General features: G+C 36.5%; 1 protein-coding gene across 1 annotated transcript in view; it reads right to left on the bottom strand.

Annotated features, from left to right (window-relative positions):
- The window catches only part of LOC134657798 (inactive dipeptidyl peptidase 10), a 407506-nt gene extending 395320 nt beyond the window's left edge, over window positions 1-12186 (bottom strand). Inside the window, exon 1 of the mRNA XM_063513352.1 lies at window positions 12032-12186. Coding sequence (XP_063369422.1) covers window positions 12032-12121 — 90 coding nt within the window. The 5' untranslated portion in view covers window positions 12122-12186. The remainder of the gene's footprint in view (window positions 1-12031) is intronic.
- Between the last annotated feature and the right edge of the window lie 12383 nt (window positions 12187-24569).

The following is a 24569-nucleotide window of genomic DNA, read 5'->3' as shown; positions in this document are numbered from 1 at the left end:
GGCGGTGCGTGTCCGTTCTGTATGATAATGCTATTACTTATTCTGTGGCGACGCGTTGTTACTGTATGCGTGAGAAAAGCGATGTTTTTATTTATATTGTTATGGTACCGTTTTCTATACATGTTTGTATGAAATTGATCTCAGTAAATCTAAAGGTATCTAAAGTACTCGTACTGGCACCGCATCCGTCCTAGTTCCTGCGAAGAACCCGACAAAGCCTGTGAGTTATCAAAGTACGCCATCTATTTCAAATTCATTACAACCGTTACAGCGCCCTCTTTTGCCGAGCGGCAAAACTACATACTAACCTAGGGGCTCTTTAGTTGACATAGTAAGGTGCATAAAATGCTGATACAGCGCTCCTAGTGTCGAGTAGATGAACTCTCCAAGGTCATGTAGTTCAATAATGTTAGACATTGCCATGACAACCGCCACAAGAGGCGGGGACTCACGTAGCAACAGTTTGTTTTGAGTACTGTTCAGGGCATATTCAATGGAGTTGAAGTCTTAATTGCGTAAATATAGAGTCGAATTTGGAGCTTCACTAATAAAAGGTTTCCAATATTTGTTGTGTAATTGAGCGCTCTCTGTACTAATTAAATGCAATGTTTGTATCTCATTAGTACTAAATTGGATACTTTACTAAGGCACTAAGAAGCTTGCTATGTAGCGTAGAGGAGGTGTTATGACCTGATCTTGACTGATGACTGATTCCCAAGTATTTTGAAAATATAGAAAACACAGAAAGTGTCAACTGTCACAACGCAGCTTATAAGTATATAAGCTGCGTTGTGACAGTTGACACTTTCTGTGTTTTCTATATTTTCAAAATACTTGGGAATCAGTCATTAGAGCAAAGCCCGGTCTCCCAGATATTTTATGCTAATATGTATAAGCAAATTGTTGTGCTGACTGTACTTGCATTTTGTTTGGCAACGCACTAGTGACACCACTGGATTGTAAATACATGTTCTGATGTTGACATGTAATATTTTAAGAATATATATTTCAATAAATGAGTATGAGTATGAGTACATACTCATACTCATTTATTGAAATATATATTCTTAAAATATTACATGTCAACATCAGAACATGTATTTACAATCCAGTGGTGTCACTAGTGCGTTGCCAAACAAAATGCAAGTACAGTCAGCACAACAATTTGCTTATACATATTAGCATAAAATATCTGGGAGACCGGGCTTTGCTCTAACGAGATATACCTAAAAACTCAAAAATGCCAGAGATAAGACCTAAAGTGTATTTTTTTATTCGGTAGACTAAAATGACATTTTATAGTATGAAATGACATTTTATGTTCATACTATCAACTGTCATTTCAGTCTACCGAATAAAAAAATAGACTTTAGCTAGATCAATTTTTCGCCTCCGAAAACCCCCATATAGTAAATTTCATCGAAATCGTTAGAGCCGTTTCCGAGATCCCCGAAATATATATATAAATAAATATATAAACAAGAATTGCTCGTTTAAAGGTATTAGATAGATTAGATAGATAGATTAGATTAGATAGATATATATGCATAGGTATAAATAAGCTAATAGTTTTGCTGACTGGTAAGGTTTATGCGTATGGCGTATGCATCAATTATGCCTATAACTATCTCTTCCACTCTTGCTACGGCCACGCAAGTGTAAATGAGAAGTTATACGGCCGCGTTCGTCAGTTTGGTTTGCGGATAGTATAGTCATATAGTCCCCGACTGGACAGTGCTCGTAACTCAGCATACAGACGTGCCCGGAATCCCGTAGCCGGATTATACCGGTTTAAACTGAACATGGATAGTTATTAGTGATTCGCGGATAGAACTTAGCGGTGACGGGCATCAGAATGAACGAATGAATGAATGAATGAATGAGTGAATGAATGATTGAATAAATGAATGAATGAATGAATGAATGAAATCTTTATTTCAGGCAACTAGTGGCTCAGATAAGAGTGAATCAGAGAAGTAGCTGAGGATGCAACGGCGATAAGTTGAATATTTATTTTTTTCAAAAATATTACTTTGCTTGGAATATTTTATCGCTGACTGTACTTTTCATTCAACAGAGACAACAGAACAATTAAGACAAATCGATTACTAAAAAAAACATCAAAATCGGCACACTCGTTTAGTCTTCAGTGTGCCACAAAGGCACATACATACGGGTAAAAATAGGAGAGGTACATTTATAATAACAAACCAATCGAATTTTATGATACGTCAAATATTAGATCACCAAGATATGTCAGTGTCAAACAAGTGTCAAAAGTATCGTTTCTTCAAATAAAACGTCACTTTTTTTTTATAGTTATGGCCTGGATGCGAGTCCTTTAAGCCAAGTCACTTTTTTTGACACTGACATATCTTTGTGATGTCTAATATATATCTAGTTCAAAATCCGAATCGGTCCCAACAACAACATTAAACAATAAACTACAACATTGTATTATTGCCCCATAACTGAAACCAATCTATTGTAATCTCGCCAGAAATATCAGTATTACTGGAGAGCCCACATAACCTATAACTCTGTCCATGATTGGGCCATTAACTGGAACGATTGTTAGCGTCGGCCCGGGCCATTTATCAAGTATGCCTGCCTCTGGATCCTGCAGCCTAATTACGTTAGATATAGTAACTATGAAATGAACGATAAAATGTTTTACATAGTGCTGTACATATGTGATACATGTATGAAAATTGTCGTCGATGAGAAAATCTCGCGATAAGGCTCGCATAAGCCCTAATTGATACCACAAGCAATTAAAGACCAATAATACAGAACATGTAAAAGTAAGTATAATTTTTAATCCGTCTAGAGTTATTTTCCCTTTTTTGGAAGTCGGTTAAAATAAAGCCCACGATCATATCACACCTCATTATTCGAAAGTGATGTAGTTTTGACGCTTTTTGAAATAAACAAACATGTAGGTACAGAAACTGTGAAAATCATAGTACCGCTTCGCCTACTCGGTGGTCTGATAAAACAGTCGTCGTTTGCATGTTCACTCCCTTTTAAGCTTAGAGTTTAAAAACGTTATAATAAACCTCTTCTGACTAATTACAGAGCCGGCTCTTAGCTAAGAAAATACTTAATAAGATAAGATTGTGCGTAACAAAGAAAAATAGCAATCTTTTACCGCGTTTATGCCGGCGTTAGAGTAACTGAAACACACAATACAGAATGTGTAGTCTCACAATAAATTAGCACATAGGTTATTTGCGTATTTATCTAATCTATCTATCTAATCTAATCTAATACATTTAAAGGAGCAATTCTTGTATATTTATTTATTTATATGTATATATATTTTGAGGGTCTCGGAAACGGCTCTAACGATTTCGATGAAATTTGCTATATGGGAGTTTTCGGGGGTGTATATGTAGCTAGGTCTTATCTCTGGGAAAACCCGCATTTTTGAGTTTTAATGTTTTATTATGTCTCCCAGATATTTTTTGTATGATATAAAATACAATACAATTTTGTATGATTTTTTGTATGAACACGAAAGAGCAGACTAAATCGCCTGGTGGTAAGCTATCACCTTCACCCATGAACACCTGTAACATAAGAGGGGTTGCAAGGGCTTTGCTTACGAATTTGACATTCTTTCACTTTTACACAAATACGGCCACACAGTTTATTTTAAACTTGGTTCACCGATGTCTATTAATCTGCCGTTGTAGAGTCTGTGCGGAATTAGAAGAGTCGTAAAATGTATGCCCATACGACTCTTCTCTTTCCGCACAGACTCTATAGCTTACAACTGAATAAATTCTCAATCAGTAATATATTGACATTGCTCCGCTATTTCAACGAAAATCCGAAACTTGTACACCACAAAACTAATTTATAAATAAGTATGGAACCTGTTCACAAAATTTCACAAGAATCAGTTGAGAAATACGACCGTTAGAGGAGAACATTACACCCGGACATACATACGAAAGCAGTTTTGTCCATGATATATTATTTACAGAATTGGTACCCTAGGGGGTCACACAGGACAGACAGGGGGTCAGCTAATAAAAACAAACCAAAACAAGGTAGAGAATATTTGTTCTGTGACTTTTCTATGTTAAATTTTATAATGGCGGCTAATTTGTGCCTAATTGGGGTTCTCTGCAAACACTCCAAGATGGCCGGTTTATTAAGCTCAGCTTTTAGAATTTTATAAAAATTTGTTAATTTTCAGTCTTCGTTTTTAAGCAGGAGCTAAAATTGTTTCATTGTGAAAACGTAGTTGTCTTTAAAACACAATCCATTTAACGTAGTAAGTGAGTTAAGATTAACTGAAATTATCTTATATCTTATCTTAATTTAGTCATAGATGTTCTCCCGCGTTGAACTTCCGTAATAGTTCAGTAAAGATAAGATTAAATATAATCTTTAATAGAAAAAAACCGACTTCTCTAACTACTAGCCTGGACCCACTTAACGGCGCTTATACTTTATTTGGTAATATGTATACATTTTATGGTAATCATAGTGGTTTGTTTAGTTTAGGTATCATAGTGGTTTTCCGGATCAAGGTCCGGGTCCGTGTCCGGATCCGGGTCCGAGTCCGAGTACGGGTCCGAGTCCGAGTACGGGTCCGAGTCCGAGTACGGATCCGAGTCCGGAGTCCGGGGCCCAGTCCAAGTCAAAATCGAAATTCAGAATCACAAAACGTGTACTATGCGTCGTTAAAGAGTTCTGTTCTGATCATCATCCGCGGTTCCGCTTCATCAAATGCCACAGTTTGTAATGTAAATGCTTGATTTTCTGATGAAAATATATAAAATTCTATACGTATGCCTTTAAGATTTGAGGAGTTCCCTCGATTCCTCATGGATCCCATGTTCAGGACTTGAGATTGACATAAATGTGCCTAAAAACCTAACTTGCTTAACAAACATAACGAAAAGGACAAATCGCCAAATGCGAGCTATGCGTCGTTGAAGAGTTCCGTTATGATCATCATCAGCAGTTCCACTGCATCAAATGCGACAGTTTTTAATGAAAATGCTTAATTTTTTGATGAAAATACAAAAATCTCTATATGCATGCCTTTAAGATTTGAGGAGTTCCCTCGATTACTCATGGATCCCATCATCAGAACTGGGTTTTGACAAAAACGGAACCAATCTGTATGCATATACATACAATCAAAAAAAAAATTTCAAAATCGGTCCAGTAATGACGGAGATATGGAGTAACAAACATAAAAAAAAATAAAAAAAAACAACCGAATTGATAACCTCCTCCTTTTATAGATTTGGAAGTCGGTTAAAAATAAAGATAACGGAAGAATATTAAGATAAGGAAGATTTTTAGAGCATACTAATATGTTGTCTTCAATATTTGCAAGTCATTTAATGATAGGTATTTTATTCTGATCTGACGATAGAGACTAAAGGTGAACTTTTTGATACCCGTAAAATAACGAAACCTGTATTAGTCCGAGCTTCTCATCTTAGAAATTGTCTCGATACGAGAGACGGCTGTTTATTAAAATGCTGTCACCGATAATACAATACACTTATCTTTAAGCTTAACTATAAGTTGCTTAGGCACTTATTAGGTAATACTTACTTCAAAAAAAAAAAAAACAACGCCTTGCACTCCGGGAGTGCCGGCAGAAGTGAAAACTCAATGACTAGTGCAAAATGTCTGTATAATTGAGGTTAACGCCATCTAATGTTATTTCGTCGCATTACTTGAAACCCCTAAGCACATCACTGTTAGTACTCGAGTTATATTAATACCAGTTAGAGCGAAACTGACTAGATGGCATATAAATCAATAAAGAAAAACTCAATGACATTGTTCGATCAGGTCAAGTGATCTGTCGCGAGTTTAACATTTTTTCCCCACCTCAAAAAGGGCACAGCGCCGCTAAAGAAGTTTTCACTTCAAAAAGTATAAGTTCACGTTCATTTCTTTCGTTTAGGTGGCCCCAAGGCGTATTTTGTGGGGTCTGTTGGTCTGTTGTTGACTTGAAATTACAATATTCATTAGTCATTACTCTTTCTCGACCTCCGTTTAATTTTTGTTACAATATTTGCTTTATAAGATCAATGATGGGGTATAGGGTATAAGAATAATATTTTTGTAGGAAAAATTTGTTATTCATGATTCTTACAATCCACGATACGTATTGCACTAAGTAATCTTTTTGTTAGAAATAGAGTAAATAATCTTACTCGAATAGATTTATTATCTGAAATTGGTCAGACGGTCAGTACATAACATGTTCCGACAAAGGCACACATACGTCCCTCAGGAACTGCTGTCAACAATTGGGGCAATAATATATATTACATAAGGTCATCCGCTGAAATGTTGTTGATTTGAAGGTTATTTACACCCTACAAACTAAAATGGAGAGAGTCATGTTTTATCAGTGTTTGTTTCAAGCCAATTCGAACGTATACTGACATCAGAATTATATCCAAAATGGTGTCATTAAGTAGAGTAGATACTAGCGAAATGCATGATAACTAAATGATATCATTCTGACGTCAGTGTACATTCGAATAGGTCTGAATTTCGTTCACTAGCGGCTCAATCGGATTGACTAAACGACACTTGTGATTTTTGAAGGTGATATAATCTTTATATATAGTTTTTACTTTTTTTTATCTGCGCCCCCAGCACATAACTGGCGCGACAGTATCTCGTGGCGATAAAGATTACCCGTCTTTTTCTAACTATGTTAATAAAAGAGGGACGGGTAGTATATCTCGACGCGAGATACTGTCGCGCCAATCATGTGCTAGCCCAGCAGGTCTTTGAGTAACTTTACTCGTTCACTTCTTAAACTGGACTTTTCCTTTCCCCTCAAGCACCACTAAGTTACCGTAAAAAGTGGATACAAAGCTTGTCCGGGTCCATGATTCAAGCGTATTAAAAGTTTCCAACGAGAAACCAGAGCCATTGTAAATAAGAAACTTTGTTCGGATTGTTGTTGTAAGCATCTGTTTAAAATACTTCATAATATTTTACAAACTGGATGTTATTGTGCGTTAGACTTGAAAAATTTGCTGAACAATCGTCCAAACAGAAAGCAAAAATGCGTCAAGTTATCGTGTGTTTTGTTGCTTGATTCTAATGTGTGATATGGGAAATAGGATTTTTGCGTCCAACAGCTAAATTTTCCTTACAGAAGACACAAAAATAACAAAACATTTCAATGTCTCCTTCTGACAAACGTTTCTTCTTTCCGCACATGAAGCAATTTTATGCAAAAACTCTCTTATTTCTCTAGAGGACATCTCGAGGCGCTACGCAAATGGAATTATCCGACAAAAAACATGTCCGTGACAACTCGACATTACTTACGTGTTGTGTATTTACAAATTAGGTTTACATCAGACTTGTATCGAAATAGAAACATTTTACGATACATGTGAAGTTTTTTGGCGATTTTGAAAACTTGAACCACGGATATGGTACCTACTATTTTTGGCAGGTTTTTGGCAGGTTATTGAGATTGAAAACATCGGTAACCAATTGTTTATACTTTAAAAGAACTTGATATTCCCGAAAACGATTAATAAATGTTTTTTAATCGTAATTTTTTTTATCGCTTTATATTGAACAATATGGCTCTCTCCGGATAATTAATCTCTTGTGACCGGAGAGATTATTTGCTTCTCATTTATGCATCATTTATTATCCTGCTGTTTATACGATCATCAACATTTTGTACACTAGCTTTAGTTGTCAATTTAATTTGCATTTAGTACCTAGTATTTTTAATGAAATTTTACTCGACTTAACACACTCGAAAGCTATATTTTAAGCAGCTACCTACTAGAAGTTACAATTTAAAAATATGTAGTTTAGGGTGGGCGATGGATATTCAAGTCAGTCGTAAAGGCCATCTTTGTATTAGAGTTGATATACCTAAATATATTTACTGATAATTTTGTATCATTCCAATATCAACCCGCACGTGAACCACTAAGCACGTGTCCGTTTTGTTTTTTGTTTTCCTTATATCTAAGCGCAATATTGTTAGCAGCAGCGGATTAATTACAATACCCGGATAAAGATTCCAGCTGAATGGAATTCATTCTTCTCCTAGCCATCATCGTGACGTGTGCCATAGGTGCTCAATTTATACAGTTGTTCTATTACTTACTAGGTACTTACTAATTTGGCGCGATGACCCAAAATGAGTCTTGGCCTCCAATACAAGAGCATGCCATTTTGCCCGGTCCTGCGCGGATTCACGCCAGTTTCCGAGCCGAGCTCCCCCAAACTGACTCAAATGCGTGAAGGGTTATAAGGCTGCCTTTCCATTAAGACGGAGATGATGAGACGTGAGGATATCAACCAATAGCATTAGTTGTAATCCAGCAGAGCGGAGAAAAGATGTAGATTACCTATTAGATGATTTCCACACGGTGCGGGTGGCATGATGGCGGCAGTCAGGCAAAATAATTGTGGTTCAGTTAGGACAAATCTTGACTATATACAAGTGTACAGTCAAATTATTTAATTTCAGTACCATTACCGTACCGTACCTATTGTCACAGTGACCATCAATATGAAAGTCGCTAGGGACCTACTGATTTTTTTCTTGGCCGCACAATCCTTTCTTAGCTATGACGAAGCATGTAGATTAATATACTTACTCTCATAACACTGTAGTATTATCTCGTAATGTTGCGGCTCGCGCTAATGAATGTCCGAGTGAGACGCGCTGATTTATAAGTGCTATCCGTCAACAACAAAATATTATATTTACAGGAAGTTGGATGCCGTTGTTTATCTTTCTAATAACATCATTACTTAACGCGCTGTAGATTCAGAGAGCGGAGTTTTTGAAAAGTAGCGCTTTTTAGAGTTTTTAGATCACAATTCGGTTGCCAAAAATTTTTTCCCGAAAAAGCCAAAAATCTTTAGGCATTTTTCCAGTAAATTCATCGTCTCGAAACCTGATTTCTTGGCTTTTGCTGGATAGAAAAAAAAACACGATCGACTATGTTCGTAACAATTTTTGCACTAAAATTTCTTCCAGAATTGCGCAATTTCAGTTTTGATCGAGCCTTAAGCATTGGCATGGTACGGAAATGGCAACTTGGCATAGCATAAAAAAATATATAATCATCATGATTTTCCAAATTAGTTTTAAAAGCGCGATATTAATGACTAAGCACTTCCGTGTGCTCCATCAATCATTATGATGATAACTTTTTAATGGCAATCTGTTTGACGCTTCTTGAGAAACATAATAATATCCATGTTCTAATCTTCTGGTGTGGGGAGGAATGAAAATTGATTGATGTAGGGAACTGTCGAACTTTTAGAACGTAACTTGCCATCCGTCCAATCAAATTAATGAATCGTCCTGAAACGGTGCATACAGGCACAACATGAATTTCATTATATACCTAAATATCTATCTATCTAAATATTTCACAGTAATTATCGCACAAACAGTACAATTTTGAAAGGGGGACGGTTTGTTTATCTGGTGAGTGAGATACTATGGCGGCACTCCTATGCTAAGCCTACTGTTTCAAAAATAATCCACAGACGACTCAATAGTTCAGAAAATTCACTGGACTATATCGAAATAACATACGAATTTACCCGTCGTCGTCATTTAGTCATCACCGGTGCGCAGAATCGGGTATTAAGCATTGTTTCAGTAAATTAAATACTATTGGCATCAGCCCCTCAACAAGGAATCCAATGTCTGCCTACTTATCCGGAAAATGATTAATCATTCAGCCACCATATTTCATAAGCTCTCGTTACCCGAGAAATTGGAAATCTCTCAGCTATTTAGGCGTCTGGATTCGGAAACTGTGACGTCACAAAGGTTCAAGGTCTTTCAAGCTTTAGGTCACAACTCCTTAGACTAGGCTTCGACAATAGTGGGTTTTGCTAATTTAAAATTGCTAAAATTTGTTTTTTAGTGTTTCGTTGCCAACAAAGTCAAAATATATTATGAAAAAAAATCTTTATTTTCAGGCAACAAATTTAACCTTACAAAAAAGCTATTTAAAGGCGTTGGACATAAATATGAATATTTATCTTTATTTTCGACTACACGTCCTGTCCTTTGCACGTATAAGGGCCGATACAGACGGACTGCAACCCTAATAATTCCTATTCGAGAATTTACTACTGAGAATACCTACTGAGCTCAAACACGATATATGTAGTAGCTATTTTTCGTCGACAAGTTCCTTTGGCCTCATTCCGGCTCATTCATGAGAGCTCCATGTTAGCATATACATATTATTACGACGAAAGTATGTATTAGGAATTACAAAAGTATACCTACTCTAAATTTCAAACGATATAGAAAGATGCCAACTGAAAACATTGAAAAATATTAATATTCACAAGCCATACAAGCTACGGGGACACCAGAAATAAGTACATTTGTCGCTCATCACTAAATCCCATCCTAGCTCGAAGAAAGTTGATAGTAAACCTAAGTTTATAGAAGGAAAGAAACGCTTTTTATGTCCCTCCAGCGAAGCGGCACCTATAGACAATAGATTTTACGACCACGCGATAAAACGAGCAGGGTTCGGAACCGGTTTTTTTGTAAAATCCAAAATAGCCCATTATTTTATGCTCTTTACGTAGGACTGAATCATGTATTTAGGTAACACCTTCGTATTATTAGATTGTCCCATTAAAAATGAAATAATAAACCAAAGAACGAAAAAGAACAAAATAATACCGGTATTTTTTCTATGAAGAAAAAACCGGTTCCGAGCCTTGAAAACGAAATGAATCCGCCACCACTAGCTGGTGTAGTCTTAGAGCTGATAGAGAAATTACTACAGTTTCCGTAAGGTTTCAAATCCAAATAAAAAGGCAGCCAATGTACTTAGAGGTATTTAGCCAACTGAAACGTATCTTATAAAAAATCACACTGACAGTCATGTGTCGAATATGTAGTTCTAAAAACTCATTGGAAAATTCTTTATGTTTGAGAACCATGTATTTGGTACGAACTACAAACGCAGATCTTCAATATGGCAGGAGGTGTAAAAGAAAACTACTTTTCCTGTTTCTTTTTGAGAACATACATATGGATCAGGTTTCAGATCAGGAGGCAGTCAAATACACACATTTGATCAAAGCATATTGCGAACATCAAAACCGGCCAAGTGCGAGTCGGACTCGCGCACGGAGGGTTCCGCACCATCAACAAAAAATAGAGCAAAACAAGCAAAAAAAAAAACAAGAAAAAAAACGGTCACCCATCCAAGTACTGACCCCGCCCGACGTTGCTTAACTTCGGTCAAAAATCACGTTTGTTGTATGGGAGCCCCACTTAAATCTTTATTTTATTCTGTTTTAGTATTTGTTGTTATAGCGGCAACAGAAATACATCATCTGTGAAAATTTCAACTGTCTAGCTATCACGGTTCGTGAGATACAGCCTGGTGACAGACGGACGGACGGACGGACGGACAGCGGAGTCTTAGTAATAGGGTCCCGTTTTTACCCTTTGGGTATGGAACCCTAAAAACTACTTACCTAGCGATAAAATGTAACTGTAATTCGCTACATATTATTTATAGAACTTTTTATAACTAAGATATGAAAATAGCTTAGATATTATAATTTTGCTTGTAAATTTAACCTTTTTAAGTATACACAAATTCTCTATTACAAAATAATAAGGTAAAAAGCGGCAATTAGCGTAATTAGGAAATTTAATCGCCCATCTGGACTGTATCACGGGCGATTTTGTTATGTTTGACCAAATTGACCATACTCGTAGGTACTCGGAGGGGTCAATATGAAAGTCATATTTTTTATGATATAGTATAGGACGCAAACAAGCAGACGAATTGCCTGATGTTAAGCAATTATCGTCGCCCATGGACGCCCGCAACACCAGAGGGGTTGTAAGTGCGTTGCCGGACGGTTTAAAGATCCGGAAATACCGCAGGCGACAGTTCATTCCACAGTTTAGCTGTGCGAGGCAGGAAGTTTCTCGAGAAACTTACAACAATATACATATTGAACAACTTTAACTGTAAGTATCACTTACCTCTGCAGTAGGCCGGTAAGCCCCCTTGCCCTTGCCATGATCCGGAGAGTGGCGTAGATTTTTAGAGTCGATCTGCACATTCGTCTGCATCTTGACACACTTTTACACACACTGCATATCTTGTTGTCTTTATGAAGCACTATTTGAGTTTAGTTAGTATAGTTGACTGTCTGCGTACCAGTTTCTGCTTTCACTACATCTTTTCACAATTTATGAAAAGTTATATATCACTGTTTACGCCTTTTATTTCTTCACACTTTTGTGAATAAACTTAACACTTGTCTGGTGTTTACTTTGATTGAAAATTAGGTCACATTATACACTAGATTTACATTAATTATGGTCTATCTAGAACCATTCACTTTAGTGTCACCATTTTCCCTGAAAATGTTATATTGAATTGTCACAATTTTTTTCATATTTTTTGATATTTGTAATTTTATTTGCATTTTCGCCGTCAGCTGTCCAGTTGTTATTTTCTACCTGCAACAATACAAACATAACTATTATAATTGTCTAACTTAATACAAACATAATACAATAAGCTTCAATATAAAGTAACAATGGATTTTCTTCACATAGAACCTCTTATTTTTTGAAAGTCGGTTAAAAAGTAGCAGTCACTCAGGCCATAAAATCAATTGATAATGTACCATTTATGTTTACTGTACCGGCACCTTTGCTAGCTATGTTTATATTGGAATCTTTGTCTACGTTATTTAAACGAAACCTTTTTTCCTTTGTAGATTATTTTATGATTAAATAAGACAAGTCTTTTTAAAGTTTGTGCAACTAATAAGGTTTAGTAAAATAACCTGTTCAAAAAGAAAATATCCATCTTCTTCGCTACAAGCGCAACACGTTCTCCAAGTAAACAAATAAGCTCTGCTCTTATTTTCTTATCGTCTATTAGACAAACTCACGTAATCTACGAAGCGCAACACATTTTACATTAAGCAAGTAGGGATTTTATGGTAAGTAGGTATTTCATCTTCGTTCGTAAAAAAATTAGGTTATTTTATTTATTTAATTATTCGAATTTAAACTGTTGTGAGACATACTAACATTGAATAATTTTACGGTTTAGACTCACTTGTTTTAAGTCACTCGCGCGACATGTTTCATCATGTCGTCATGTCGCGCGAGTGACTTAAAACAAGTGAGTCTAAACCGTAAAATTATTCAATATTTAATTATTTAAACTTTATTGCACAAATTTACACAAAGAGTACAAATGGCAAACAAAATCATATTTGTTTACATTATTTGCAATTTCTATAGAACTCCACTTTGGTTATACATATACAATATACAATTTTACCTGCATTAAAGGCAGCCCAGCCCACATTACGAAGTAATATTGAAGAACAATAAAAGCTTTAAAATAATATCGAGTAACATTAAACAAATATAATCAGTGTTAGTCAAATTGGCGAGAAAAAATCACAGAGTAAAAGGAAAGACAGCGGAAAAGGCATATTTTTTTTAGCACCGGCCAGCACGCACCGTATTTGCACCATGCAGGTTTGCCATGTTACAAATTAACAACAACTAACCTCATGTTGGCTTGAATTGATTTTAAGATTTTTAAGTGCATATTTTGAATGATATTTAAAGTTAGACCAAGATATAAGTCTGCAACGATTTTGATGTGTAGTGCAAAAAAGGGTTCCACGGAAGACCAGCGTCAAGGTACCTATTCATAAGATACCTTGACACCAAGCTGAGTGGAAACCTTTTCAGTGACGTTTTAAACCATTTTTGTGACATATTTATGTAAAATTTTGTTTTATAAGCGTCCTGAACAAACTTTATTCTATTCTTCTATTCTTAATGTTATTAACAAACTTTTATTAGGTCGACCTGTATGTAACTATGTAATGGAATCTAAGGTAACTAATTTAACCATCTTCCAAAGATCGTAGCATCATGAAAATTGGCAGCTGTATGGTAGTTCTGATGACAATACAATAATATGGTACTGTCGAACTGATCTGATTATGGAGACAGGAGGTGGCCATAGGAACTTTGTGATGAAACAACGCAACCTAATTGTGTTAGGGGTTTTTAGAATTGTCTCGATGAGTATTAGTTGTCTGTCGTAAGAAAAGTACAGTCAGCGATAAAAGCTTGTACCAAAAATTAAATATTTGCCAAAAACTTATTTTTAACAAGCTTTTATTAGGTCGACCTGTATGTATCTATGTAATGGAATCTTGCAAGTTAAATTTGATCCACTTCCCGGTTTCCGATTGAGCTGAAATTTTGCATACACATGTAAGTCGGGTGACAATGCAATGCAATATTATGGTACCATCGAGCTGATCTGATGATGGAGACAGGAGGTGGCCATAGGAACTCTGTGATGAAACAACTCAACCTAATTGTGTTAGGGGTTTTTAGAATTGTTTCGATGAGTATAAGTTGTCTGTCGTAAGAAAAGTAAAGTCAGCGATAAAAGCTTGTACCAAAAATGAAATTTTTGCCAAAAACTTATTTGGCTAAATTTTTAATCGCGGGTATGCCAGTTAAAATTCAACCCCAAACACAGAAGTGAGAAGAATCAAATTTGCTTTACATTTTCAGATTCAGACTGATATCATAAAAGCTGATAAACAAAAATTGTGACAGATTTTGAGGTTATACAGGAGGGCCTTTAAAAATGTATGGGAATAATTTTCTTACTTAGACATCTTGTACATTTAACTGAGACATGACGTATTATCATTCAAAAAAAATCCTTCGGCTTGACAACCGCAAGTTCTTAATAATAATATCAACAATATGCACTTCAAAAATGTATAACGCATTTTTGGAATAGGTATCCTTTTCTTTAAAGTCCAAGTGTGGTATCCTAGTTGAGATAGGATCAATAGGACGTCAACAAAGTCACGGCCAGTAAAAGGCGCCAGTCTGTCCGTCGGACCTTCATGTTTACTTTCCTATAACGAAACGCAACACAATGTACGAACCACGCTTAGGTTAAGAACTCTTGTCACCTTAGCTATTTACATACCTACTGCCGTATTCGAACTTCAAGATATTCACAAGAGACGACACGTACTAGATCCATTCTAGATACGTTATAGTTTAGATTTCAACTAGTTCTCTTTTGCAGCGCAATTCGGGCAACCAATGTCACTTTTACGTTAGATAGAGTTAGATATCTATTAGATGTGAATTGGATCTCTAAGTCATATCTTGTGGAAATCGTCCAAGAGTATCTCCAGAATCGCGCAAATGTCAAATTTGACAGGTTAGATCTTAAACATTATCGTTATCGTATCTTGGTGATGTCTAAAAGACATCTAATAGATGTCTATTTTAAAATCAGAATCGGGCCCAGAATCGCAAAGATGCTTAAGCCATAACAGCCTGTATTGTGACCGTGTAAGAGTCACTGCGGGCTGTGGAATGATGCATTACATTAGAGCCGGAAGCCAGCCCCGCCATATTGAATTGATCTTTATGGCTTGGCTAAGGCATTTCCACACATGTGACGTCATCGGAGAAAATTGCGTTTCTCAAAAGACAATATAAGAAGCTTTTTGTGCATGCTCCTTGGCCTTTACTGGGTTTTTTCCTCATCTTAACGTTTTCTTGGCTGTATCCAGACGCAAGCACTAGTCTTACGAAACGACTGCCATTTCGACTTTAGTACTAACTAGCGACCCGCTCCGGCTTTGCACGGGTTAACAAATTATACATAAACCTTCCTATTGAATCACTGACTTCGCACGGGTTAACAAATTATACATAAACCTTCCTATTGAATCACTCTATCTATTAAAAAAAACCGCATCAAAATCCATTGCGTAGTTTTAAAAATCTACGCATACATAGGGACAGACAGCGGGAAGCGACTTTGTTTTATACTATGACTGTAGTGAAGTAAGTAAATTTAAAATCTGTAAGAACTTTGGGCCTCAGTCTCCAGTTGACTCCGAAGTACCGTAAAAAGGGGTGAGTAGGTTTCGCGGGGAGAGGTGGGTTATGAATGGGGAGAGAAGGTTTGAGAGGGGGGTGAGAAGGGATTTTAAGGCTACTGCTACAAAAATAATGTATTCCAATTTAAAATGGAGCTATAGTAATATGAATAATAATAAAAAATCGATCCAACAATTTTCCAAAATCACCTTTGTATGAAAACCCCTCTCACCCCAAATACGAGGCACTACGGGGTGAGGTCGGTTTTCCTCTTTATCGTCAAAGTTATGAAATGGAACTACCCAAAATAAAATAAAAACTAAAATACAAACGTCAGGAACACTTATTATATACACCATTCAGTTTTCATATGTAAAAATAAAATGTTATTGAGGTTTGAATTTCAGCTTTGACCCTACTCACCCCATTTTACGGTACGCTGCTTGCAGCGTCCTGTTCTATAGGGATGTATCTGTCTGAAAATAAATGGATCACCGTCAATAATATGTTACTCTTCGAAGGCCGCAAAAATATGTGACACGCTCTTATGGCTCTACAAAGAAGATCGTATCAGATATTTTTGCAGCATTCGTTGTGTAACATATTATTGACGGTGACTGTGGGCCCGATTCGGATTTTGAAATAGACATCTATAAGATATCTTTTAGACATCACCAAGAGACGATATCAATATGTTTAAGATCTAACCTGTCAAATTTAACATTTGCGCGATTCTGGAGATACCCTTGAACGATTTCCACAAGATATAGCTTAGAGATCCAATTCACATCTATTAGATATCTAATTCTATCTAACGTAAAAGTGACATTGGTTACCCGAATTGCGCTGCAAAAGAGAACTAGTTGAAATCTAAACTATAACGTATCTATAGAATAGATCTAGTACATGTCGTCTCTTGTGAATATCTTGAAGTTCGAATACGGCAGTGTAACGCTGTAAGCAGCGTACCTACTCAGCAAAGCCCTTATATAGTAAATTTCTGATTAAAGCTGTTTGATATTTAGTAACGAGCATGAGTGCATTGAAGTTACTCGGTGCAGTGTAGAAAATGGCTCGTATCGATGTCGTTGAAAGTTTTCTGATAAACAAGACCATAAACACGATCCTGCCGCGACTGCATCGGATGTAAACAAACCAGTAAACACTGAGACCAAAGACGAGTACATAATAAAGACTGTAAATTAAAACACAACTCACGTTTCGTAAGTTCAGAGGTCTCTGATGAGTTATAGTAGTTTATGTGACTGCTACATAATGAGAGACATTAAAATACGAGTGTGGGTTTAAGAAACGAACGTTAGTGAGTTTCTTAAAAGGATCACGCGAGTGTTTTAATGCCTAATTATGTACAGTTACATACACTACTTTATCTAAACACATACATAAAACTAACTAAAAGATAAACTGTACGTCAAATGGCGGTGAATGAAAACTTTTCTCATGTCACTCGAGATCAAATATCGTACGGTTTATATTTAAAAAACATACTAAATTGACGTTTCGTATCGATAACTGTTTTAATATCTATGGATACTAGAATAGAGACCCACTTGAGTTTTGACTGCTGTTCCAAATTTAAACTCATAACCTTACAAAAATCTATAACGTTAGGTACATTAAAATACAAATTTTCCTACTACCACAGATAAGAAAGTTCTCATAGTAAAATTGGATGTAATAAAGCTTGTCATTTCCTATGATTTCTGAACGCATTATAGAGCACTAATGACATGTGTGTAGATAAAAACTGTTAGACTAATCCTAAGAACCTTAGATAATGTTGGTAAGTGTAACAATTTATTTTACAGACAAATTGTAGGTATTAATAATATCGCTTATTGTGGTTTAGTTAGTGTAAAAGTTACCAGGAGCCCGATTCAGATGAAACAACTAACTTGTTAAGGTTTTCATCCAATTTTGATAGGTCTTTGAAGATCGCTCACGCTGATTGATGAATGAGAAATTAAGTCAAAATTCGTGCGTGAGATGCGCGCCAATCACAAAGACGATCATCAAGGTCGTATTTAAACCATATCAAACTCGTAAGAACATGTTAAATGCGAGTCGGGCTCCAGTGCTTATTATTAACTCGTCTCTGTCAAGATATAAGTGCGCTGCGGGGCGGTAAAATAGCAAGTGTGTCCAAGTGGGTCAGTGCCCGGAAGTGCATTCATATTTCACACATGTAATATTGATGTAAAGTTAAGCTCGTTCTCGTTGCATCCTGCTCGAAATTACAAGACGCTTGAGGGGGACGCGCTGATATTAATATCAAATCGATATCAAATTTTTAGAAAGGGTTCCTTGGTCAACTAGGTTTATGTAGTTTAATTCACGTCGCGTCAGTCTGTCCGTCCACGGCTTAGCTCACAGACCATTAGTATTTTCTTCGGACAATAAACGATTTTACACGAGATAGTAGGTATTAGAGATGCCACTATTATTCGGCAACTATTCGGTATTCGGCCTATTCGGCCACTTTGCCGAATATTCGGTATTCGGCCGAATGTTGCCTACTATTCGGCCGAATACCGAATATCTGTTGCCCCTAACTAAAAAGACAAATTTCACAAAAAAATACCAAAAATTAGGTATATTTAATATTTAAAAAGTATTATTGGAAAGTTGTTAAATAAGAAGACCCTTTTTTAAACATTTGTTGATTATGAAATATTTAATTTTAATCATGGGTTTGATTTGATTGGCGCTAACTACATTCATTAGTTCTGTTTTACAAAAAATATATCTTAGCAAACGTTCTGCTTTGTTGGCGAACAGTTTTCATAGTACTCGTAATTGTGACTCAAAATGTTCGCATCTCATGCCGAATAAAACAAATCAAAATATTCGGTATTCGGCCGAGAGATTGGCCAAATATTCGGTATTCGGCCAAAACCACTATTCGGGGCATCTCTAGTGGGTATAACTTTTGATTTAGGCAACCCTTTAGGTATGCTCTAGAAACTTGAAGGCTTTGCGCCTTATTTTAACAAAATAAACAGTAAGAAGTATTGTACAAGTTTCACTGCAGTAATCTCATTACTTAACAACAAGTCTCCACAAAGAAACAGAACAATAAAAAGTCTGGCCGGAAACTCAGAAGGGCCCTAAAAGGGCGCACAATGGCCGAGTTTATGACGCGAGAAATGCAGATAGGTACAGAAAAGAATACGTAAACATATTATGGTAAGTAAATATACTAGGGCCGATTGTATAACATCTTGTAACTAATAATATTAGCGGCTACTTACCTACTATCCTACCGACTGCGCCATGTGTTCTTCAATAAAACAATGTCTGAGATCTTCAATGGTAGTTTATTTTATGAATTTATATCACCTTTATAATTAATTAACATTTTTAGATACAGAGATAGATCCTATGCGTGTAGCTGTCAATAGCAAAGGGGGCGGGGCTAGATGTCGTAGCTGTCAGGCTAATCTTGTTAAGGCAGCGTTACATATCAATGTTAAGGTTCCTTTACACTCTACTACACTTTCTAATCAAAGGAATGGAAAAGAGACTTCCGCTAATATTATTAGTTACAAGTTGTTATGCAATCGACCCCTGAACGCAATGAATAGCTTATATTCCTGGGGCCCGTTTCTCAAAAGCTTGTAACTCGTAATACAAGCGGATGTCACTTTTTGACAGCTTTTGTTAGAAAGGGACTCCCACTTGTATTACTAGTTACAAGCTTTTGAGAAACGGGCCTCTGGCTGTACTCTGGACTGTCAACAACTATTCATCGAGACAATTTTGACAAGCTAAACTTTACTGCAAAGTTATTTTGTTAGTCAGCAGCAGAGGTTGCTAAGCGGGCAAGGTGTTCATAACTACCTTGACCCCCTTTTATTCTCTTAACAATAGGTAAAGTCGCGTCAAGATCATTCTGAACACCTCGCCCACTTAGCAACTTCTGCTGCTAACTGTGCATAATGAATTTAGCCCTTCTTGGTGAAACAATCAAAGTGCATTTTGCTTAATCGGAAACCAGCGGTAGATAGACAGATATCGTTTGTTTGCGTGAATTATGGTAGTTAACAGACGTTACATAGTTTTTATAGGTCACGACATAATTCAGCCGAATAACGGCATGCAAATATAACAGCCTTAAACATTAATTATCAAGCTTATATTTATGAACTAGTAAAAATTATTTGTTGACTTTTGAATGCATGGCATATTCATGGCACTAGTCGCACCACATGTTTAACACCAAAACCAAATAAGTAAGTTTTATAAGTTTATTTTTTTATAGGAATTGTGTAGGTACCTGTCTGTTCTGATGATATGGCCCTGAGTATTCTGTCTAAAATTCTGTCCAAAATGGATAATACACACGTATTATCCATTTTGGAGCTACGACATTCAGAAACTCATTTGAAACTTAAATCACCCATATTTGTGTGTCAAGGATTTAATAGAACCCTCATTATCCCAGAAAACAATGCGTTCATATGAAAATAACTGGCTTTTAGTCATACCTATTCATAAAATAGAAAGCTTTCATTTTCCATGTTCATGTCCCGCACACAAATCTTCGCTATCGCCCTCTCAGGTCCTCCTACACCCAACAATGGGAGGTTTATGGCCTGGAAAATGCTGTTAAAAAGCGGTGCAGCGCTGTGGTTTACAGTGCTGATGCTAGACCCGTTCAATCTTCGCAATAATAATTTTAGTTTCTCAAAAAGTTTCTAATATCATTTTTATATAAAACTAGCGACCCGCCACAGCTTCGCAAGGGTTAACAAATTATACATAAACCTTCCTCTTAAATCACTCTATCAATTTAAAAAAAAACGCATCAAAATCCGTTGCGTAGGTTTAAAGATCTAAGCATACATACAGGCAGACAGACAGACAGCGGGAAGCGACTTTGTTTTATAATAATATGTAGTGATTTATTCTTTACATGTATAATTTTAACAATTTAGATATTTCTACTATTATTGTAAAACTAGGTTGTCAATCGCTCACACAAACGTCCAAGATACACGCCTAGCCTACTTGTAGTTTAGAGTCTGATGGATAGGTATGTTTATGAAAAAGCGTTTGTAGCAGGAAAAATTACTTCAACTCAAACCGTCAACATAAAAGTATCTTACAAGTTTTTTTTATCAGAAACTCACAAGTGCTATCGATACTTTGCTGTGACATTAACTGCTCATAGAGACAATCGTATTGAGATAACATCACTTTTACCCACGCTATGTAGTTGTCACATAAGATAAGTGTAACCATTATCACCCATTCCAGAGTTACGGTTGGGTGACGCATACCGAGCAGCACATATTATTGTTAAATTCAGGACTGAAGTATATGTATATATACCTACTTCTAAACCCTAAGCCATTACGATGCTAAAGTAAGACGTACTTTGCAGCTCCGTAGTATTATGACAAAGGTTTTATTATGTCGTCTCGGGCTTTCGTATATGAATGGCGCTAAATAAAAAGTATTTGGCTGGGTTTTATGATTTTATGACATGCCTTAATAGTAAGAAAAAAGTGAAAGGCTTACATTATAATATTTTACGGCATGTGACACAATTATATAGAGAAGTGGTTTAAATTTAAGTTACCAGATTTCAATGAAATATACTCATAATATATTATATGTATATACAATCTTAAGGAGTGAAGCTATAAGTACGAGTAAATGTGGTGTACCTAAAACATTGTTTTTATTTCTTCTGATCCTTTGTTCAGCTTGGGCAAAAACGCTTTCGTAAGTCCGGATGTTCTCCTCTACAGGCGGCCTAGCCAAGGTGACGATCGCTTGCGCTTCGCCATCGAATCGCTTTGTGTCTCTCTATCACTCTTCCATATTAGTGCGACAGTGACAGTAGCGTTTCGATCGCAACGGAGCGTGAGCGATTGGCACGTTGGTTAAGCGGCCTGGTCACAATTCTTAAGCGATTCTGGTGAAATTTTGTGAGCAGGGTCGATGATTAATATTTTTTTATCGATTCAGTTTTTGGATTTTTTTTTCAAATGGCTGAGTCATACATTTATTTAGTTTTAAGCTATGCTGGCGAGGTCTAAAGCTCACAGAGCCACTAGTATTAAAAGTATACCATTTAGCTTAGCAACTGAATATAATCCGAAACCCCAAAGCACTAAGCTACCCTGATTATCGCCACCCAATACCGTTGACAGCGGAGCCAGCGGATTGTCACCTGCCAACCGTATTGGGTTTAACGAGCGCCAATGTATTGTCGTTATCATTTGAAGTTAACTGGCCTTTGACACATTATATACGTCCACAAATCTATGTATATAGGTACATACATATCCTTGGTCTCTCACATAGGCAAGGCTCGGATAAACGCCTACATTTTAAAGACAACCATCATCCCATTTATAAGTCGAAAATGTTATATGTATAAGTAATAGTCTACGGACGTCATTGCGGCATATTTAATCGAGTTAATCGTTGACAGTCGAATCGAATCGGTGTAAGGAAGTCTCTGTTGGACGAAACCGGGTTTTGTTAGGGTTCCGTACCCAAAGGGTAAAAACGGGACCCTATTACTAAGACTCCGCTGTTCGTCCGTCCGTCCGTCCGTCTGTCCATCCGTCTGTCACCAGGCTGTATCTCACGAACCGTGATAGCTAGACAGTTGAAATTTTTACAGATGATGTATTTCTGTTGCCGCTGTAACAGCAAATAAAATAAAGATTTAAGTGGGGCTCCCATACAACAAACGTGATTTTTGACCGAAGTTAAGCAACGTCGGGCGGGGTCAGTACTTGGATGGGTGACCGTTTTTTTGCTTGTTTTGCTCTATTTTTTGTTGATGGTGCGGAACCCTCCGTGCGCGAGCCCGACTCGCACTTGGCCGGTTTTTTTTAAATGATAAGCATTTTTCCGAGCCTTGCACATAGAGTAGTGTTTTGTGCGGGGGTTTTGTGTTAAGACGAGGCTATTATGGTGTTACGCAAGTATAAAAATTGCTAAAAGAGTATTTTTGTGAATATTATACAATAAATAGATTTTATACCCAATTTCCTCGTTTATCCTCAAAAGAGTAAAGTAAATATTTAATTTAGGCAAGCAGTTGTTTTCGTAGCCTTGATTCAATTTACCCACTAATCTTCAGAAAGAGCCGTTTAAACCACCACAGCATTTACAAACAACATAATAACATTACGTTATTAAACCACAATAGTACTACAAGTCATGCGTCCACATCAAAAAATTCAAAGACCAATCCTCTTACCATTTACTTATAGCGTTCTTCAACCTAAAGAAGCTAGGTGGCCTATCATTAAATAGACTCAAGAGTATATTATAGGCATGGCGTATTAGACTTTTTGTAAGTAAGCGTGGGGCTGTATAAAATAGTCTTCGATAGCATCTCGCGTGCTCGGAATGGTATTAGGAGGGAATTCTGGTTATAACGCATACCTTTTTAGATTACGGTCTCACGAGACTGAAAGCAGGTCTGTGAGGGAGCTTTGTAATTGGAAGGTAGGATAGGAAGCCTGTTGCGATGTTAAATAGACTATGCAATCAGGTTATAAGACTATACTGGCGGAACTCCTCATTTTAGGCGATATTTTAAGCCAAAAATTTTTAATTTTTATATTTAGCTGGTTTTTGTTTGTTTTGTAGTACATATTTTTTAGCATTCTTATTCACATAATCCTTAGATTCTATAGCTCTAAATAGCAGCAGAAATACTCAAAAGCTAGTTCAATATCCTAAAATTTCCAGTAATAAGTATTTGCATAAAATAATTACTGAGTAAACAAAATAACCACTCAGTCGAAAATTTGACTATCTATTTCACAATATTTAGCGAGGCAACGCAATCACGTCGGAGGATACGCAATTTTGTATTAAATTACGTGTTTATTTATTCAATACACAAAGGTCTGCAATATTACCGAATCGCCTCCGGTCAATAATCCCCTGCATTATTAAGCAGCTAGCTGTTAGCGCACGCGGTCATAAAGATCCGAACAGATATAATCAACTAATGAACATAAATTTATGTAAATCGGCTCTGGGCCGGTGCTGTAACATTCAGGGGGTACTGCTTTGAAAGTCGCTTCCCGCTGTCTGTCTGCCCCTATATATGCTTAGATCTTTGAAACTACGCAACGGTTTTGATGCGGTTTTTAATAGATATAGTGATTCAAGAGGCAGGTTTATGTAAAGGACTGATATTGATGCTATTATAGTACCATCAAGTAAAAGAAACCTGAATAGGTACATAAATAAAAGTTGGCAAACCTGGCAGTTTTACCTGCGATTTTTAAACCAGAAATAATACATTACTTTTCTATCATAGGTATACATACATGACATCTTTGACAAAACTACATACTCTTACATACTAGATACTAGTTGACGATCAAAGCGATGACCGAAATCACATCATGCTTGTTTGAAATAAACCCGATACTAAACCCTGTTGGAATGCCTTTGATCTGCGAGTGTCTCCTATTTATGATATTACTTTTAACTACTACTGGCCAAGTGGCTACTGCTTGCTAATTTAATCCTTGATCCCATGTGTTAGAGTCGTAATTCGTAGCTGGCAGTATTGGTATCTACTATGTGTTTTCAAAATCAGTTC

This window comes from Cydia amplana, chromosome 21 (genome assembly GCF_948474715.1).
Source record: "Cydia amplana chromosome 21, ilCydAmpl1.1, whole genome shotgun sequence".
NCBI classification, from domain to species: Eukaryota; Metazoa; Arthropoda; class Insecta; order Lepidoptera; family Tortricidae; genus Cydia; species Cydia amplana.
This window is presented reverse-complemented; position numbering and strand designations above follow the sequence as displayed.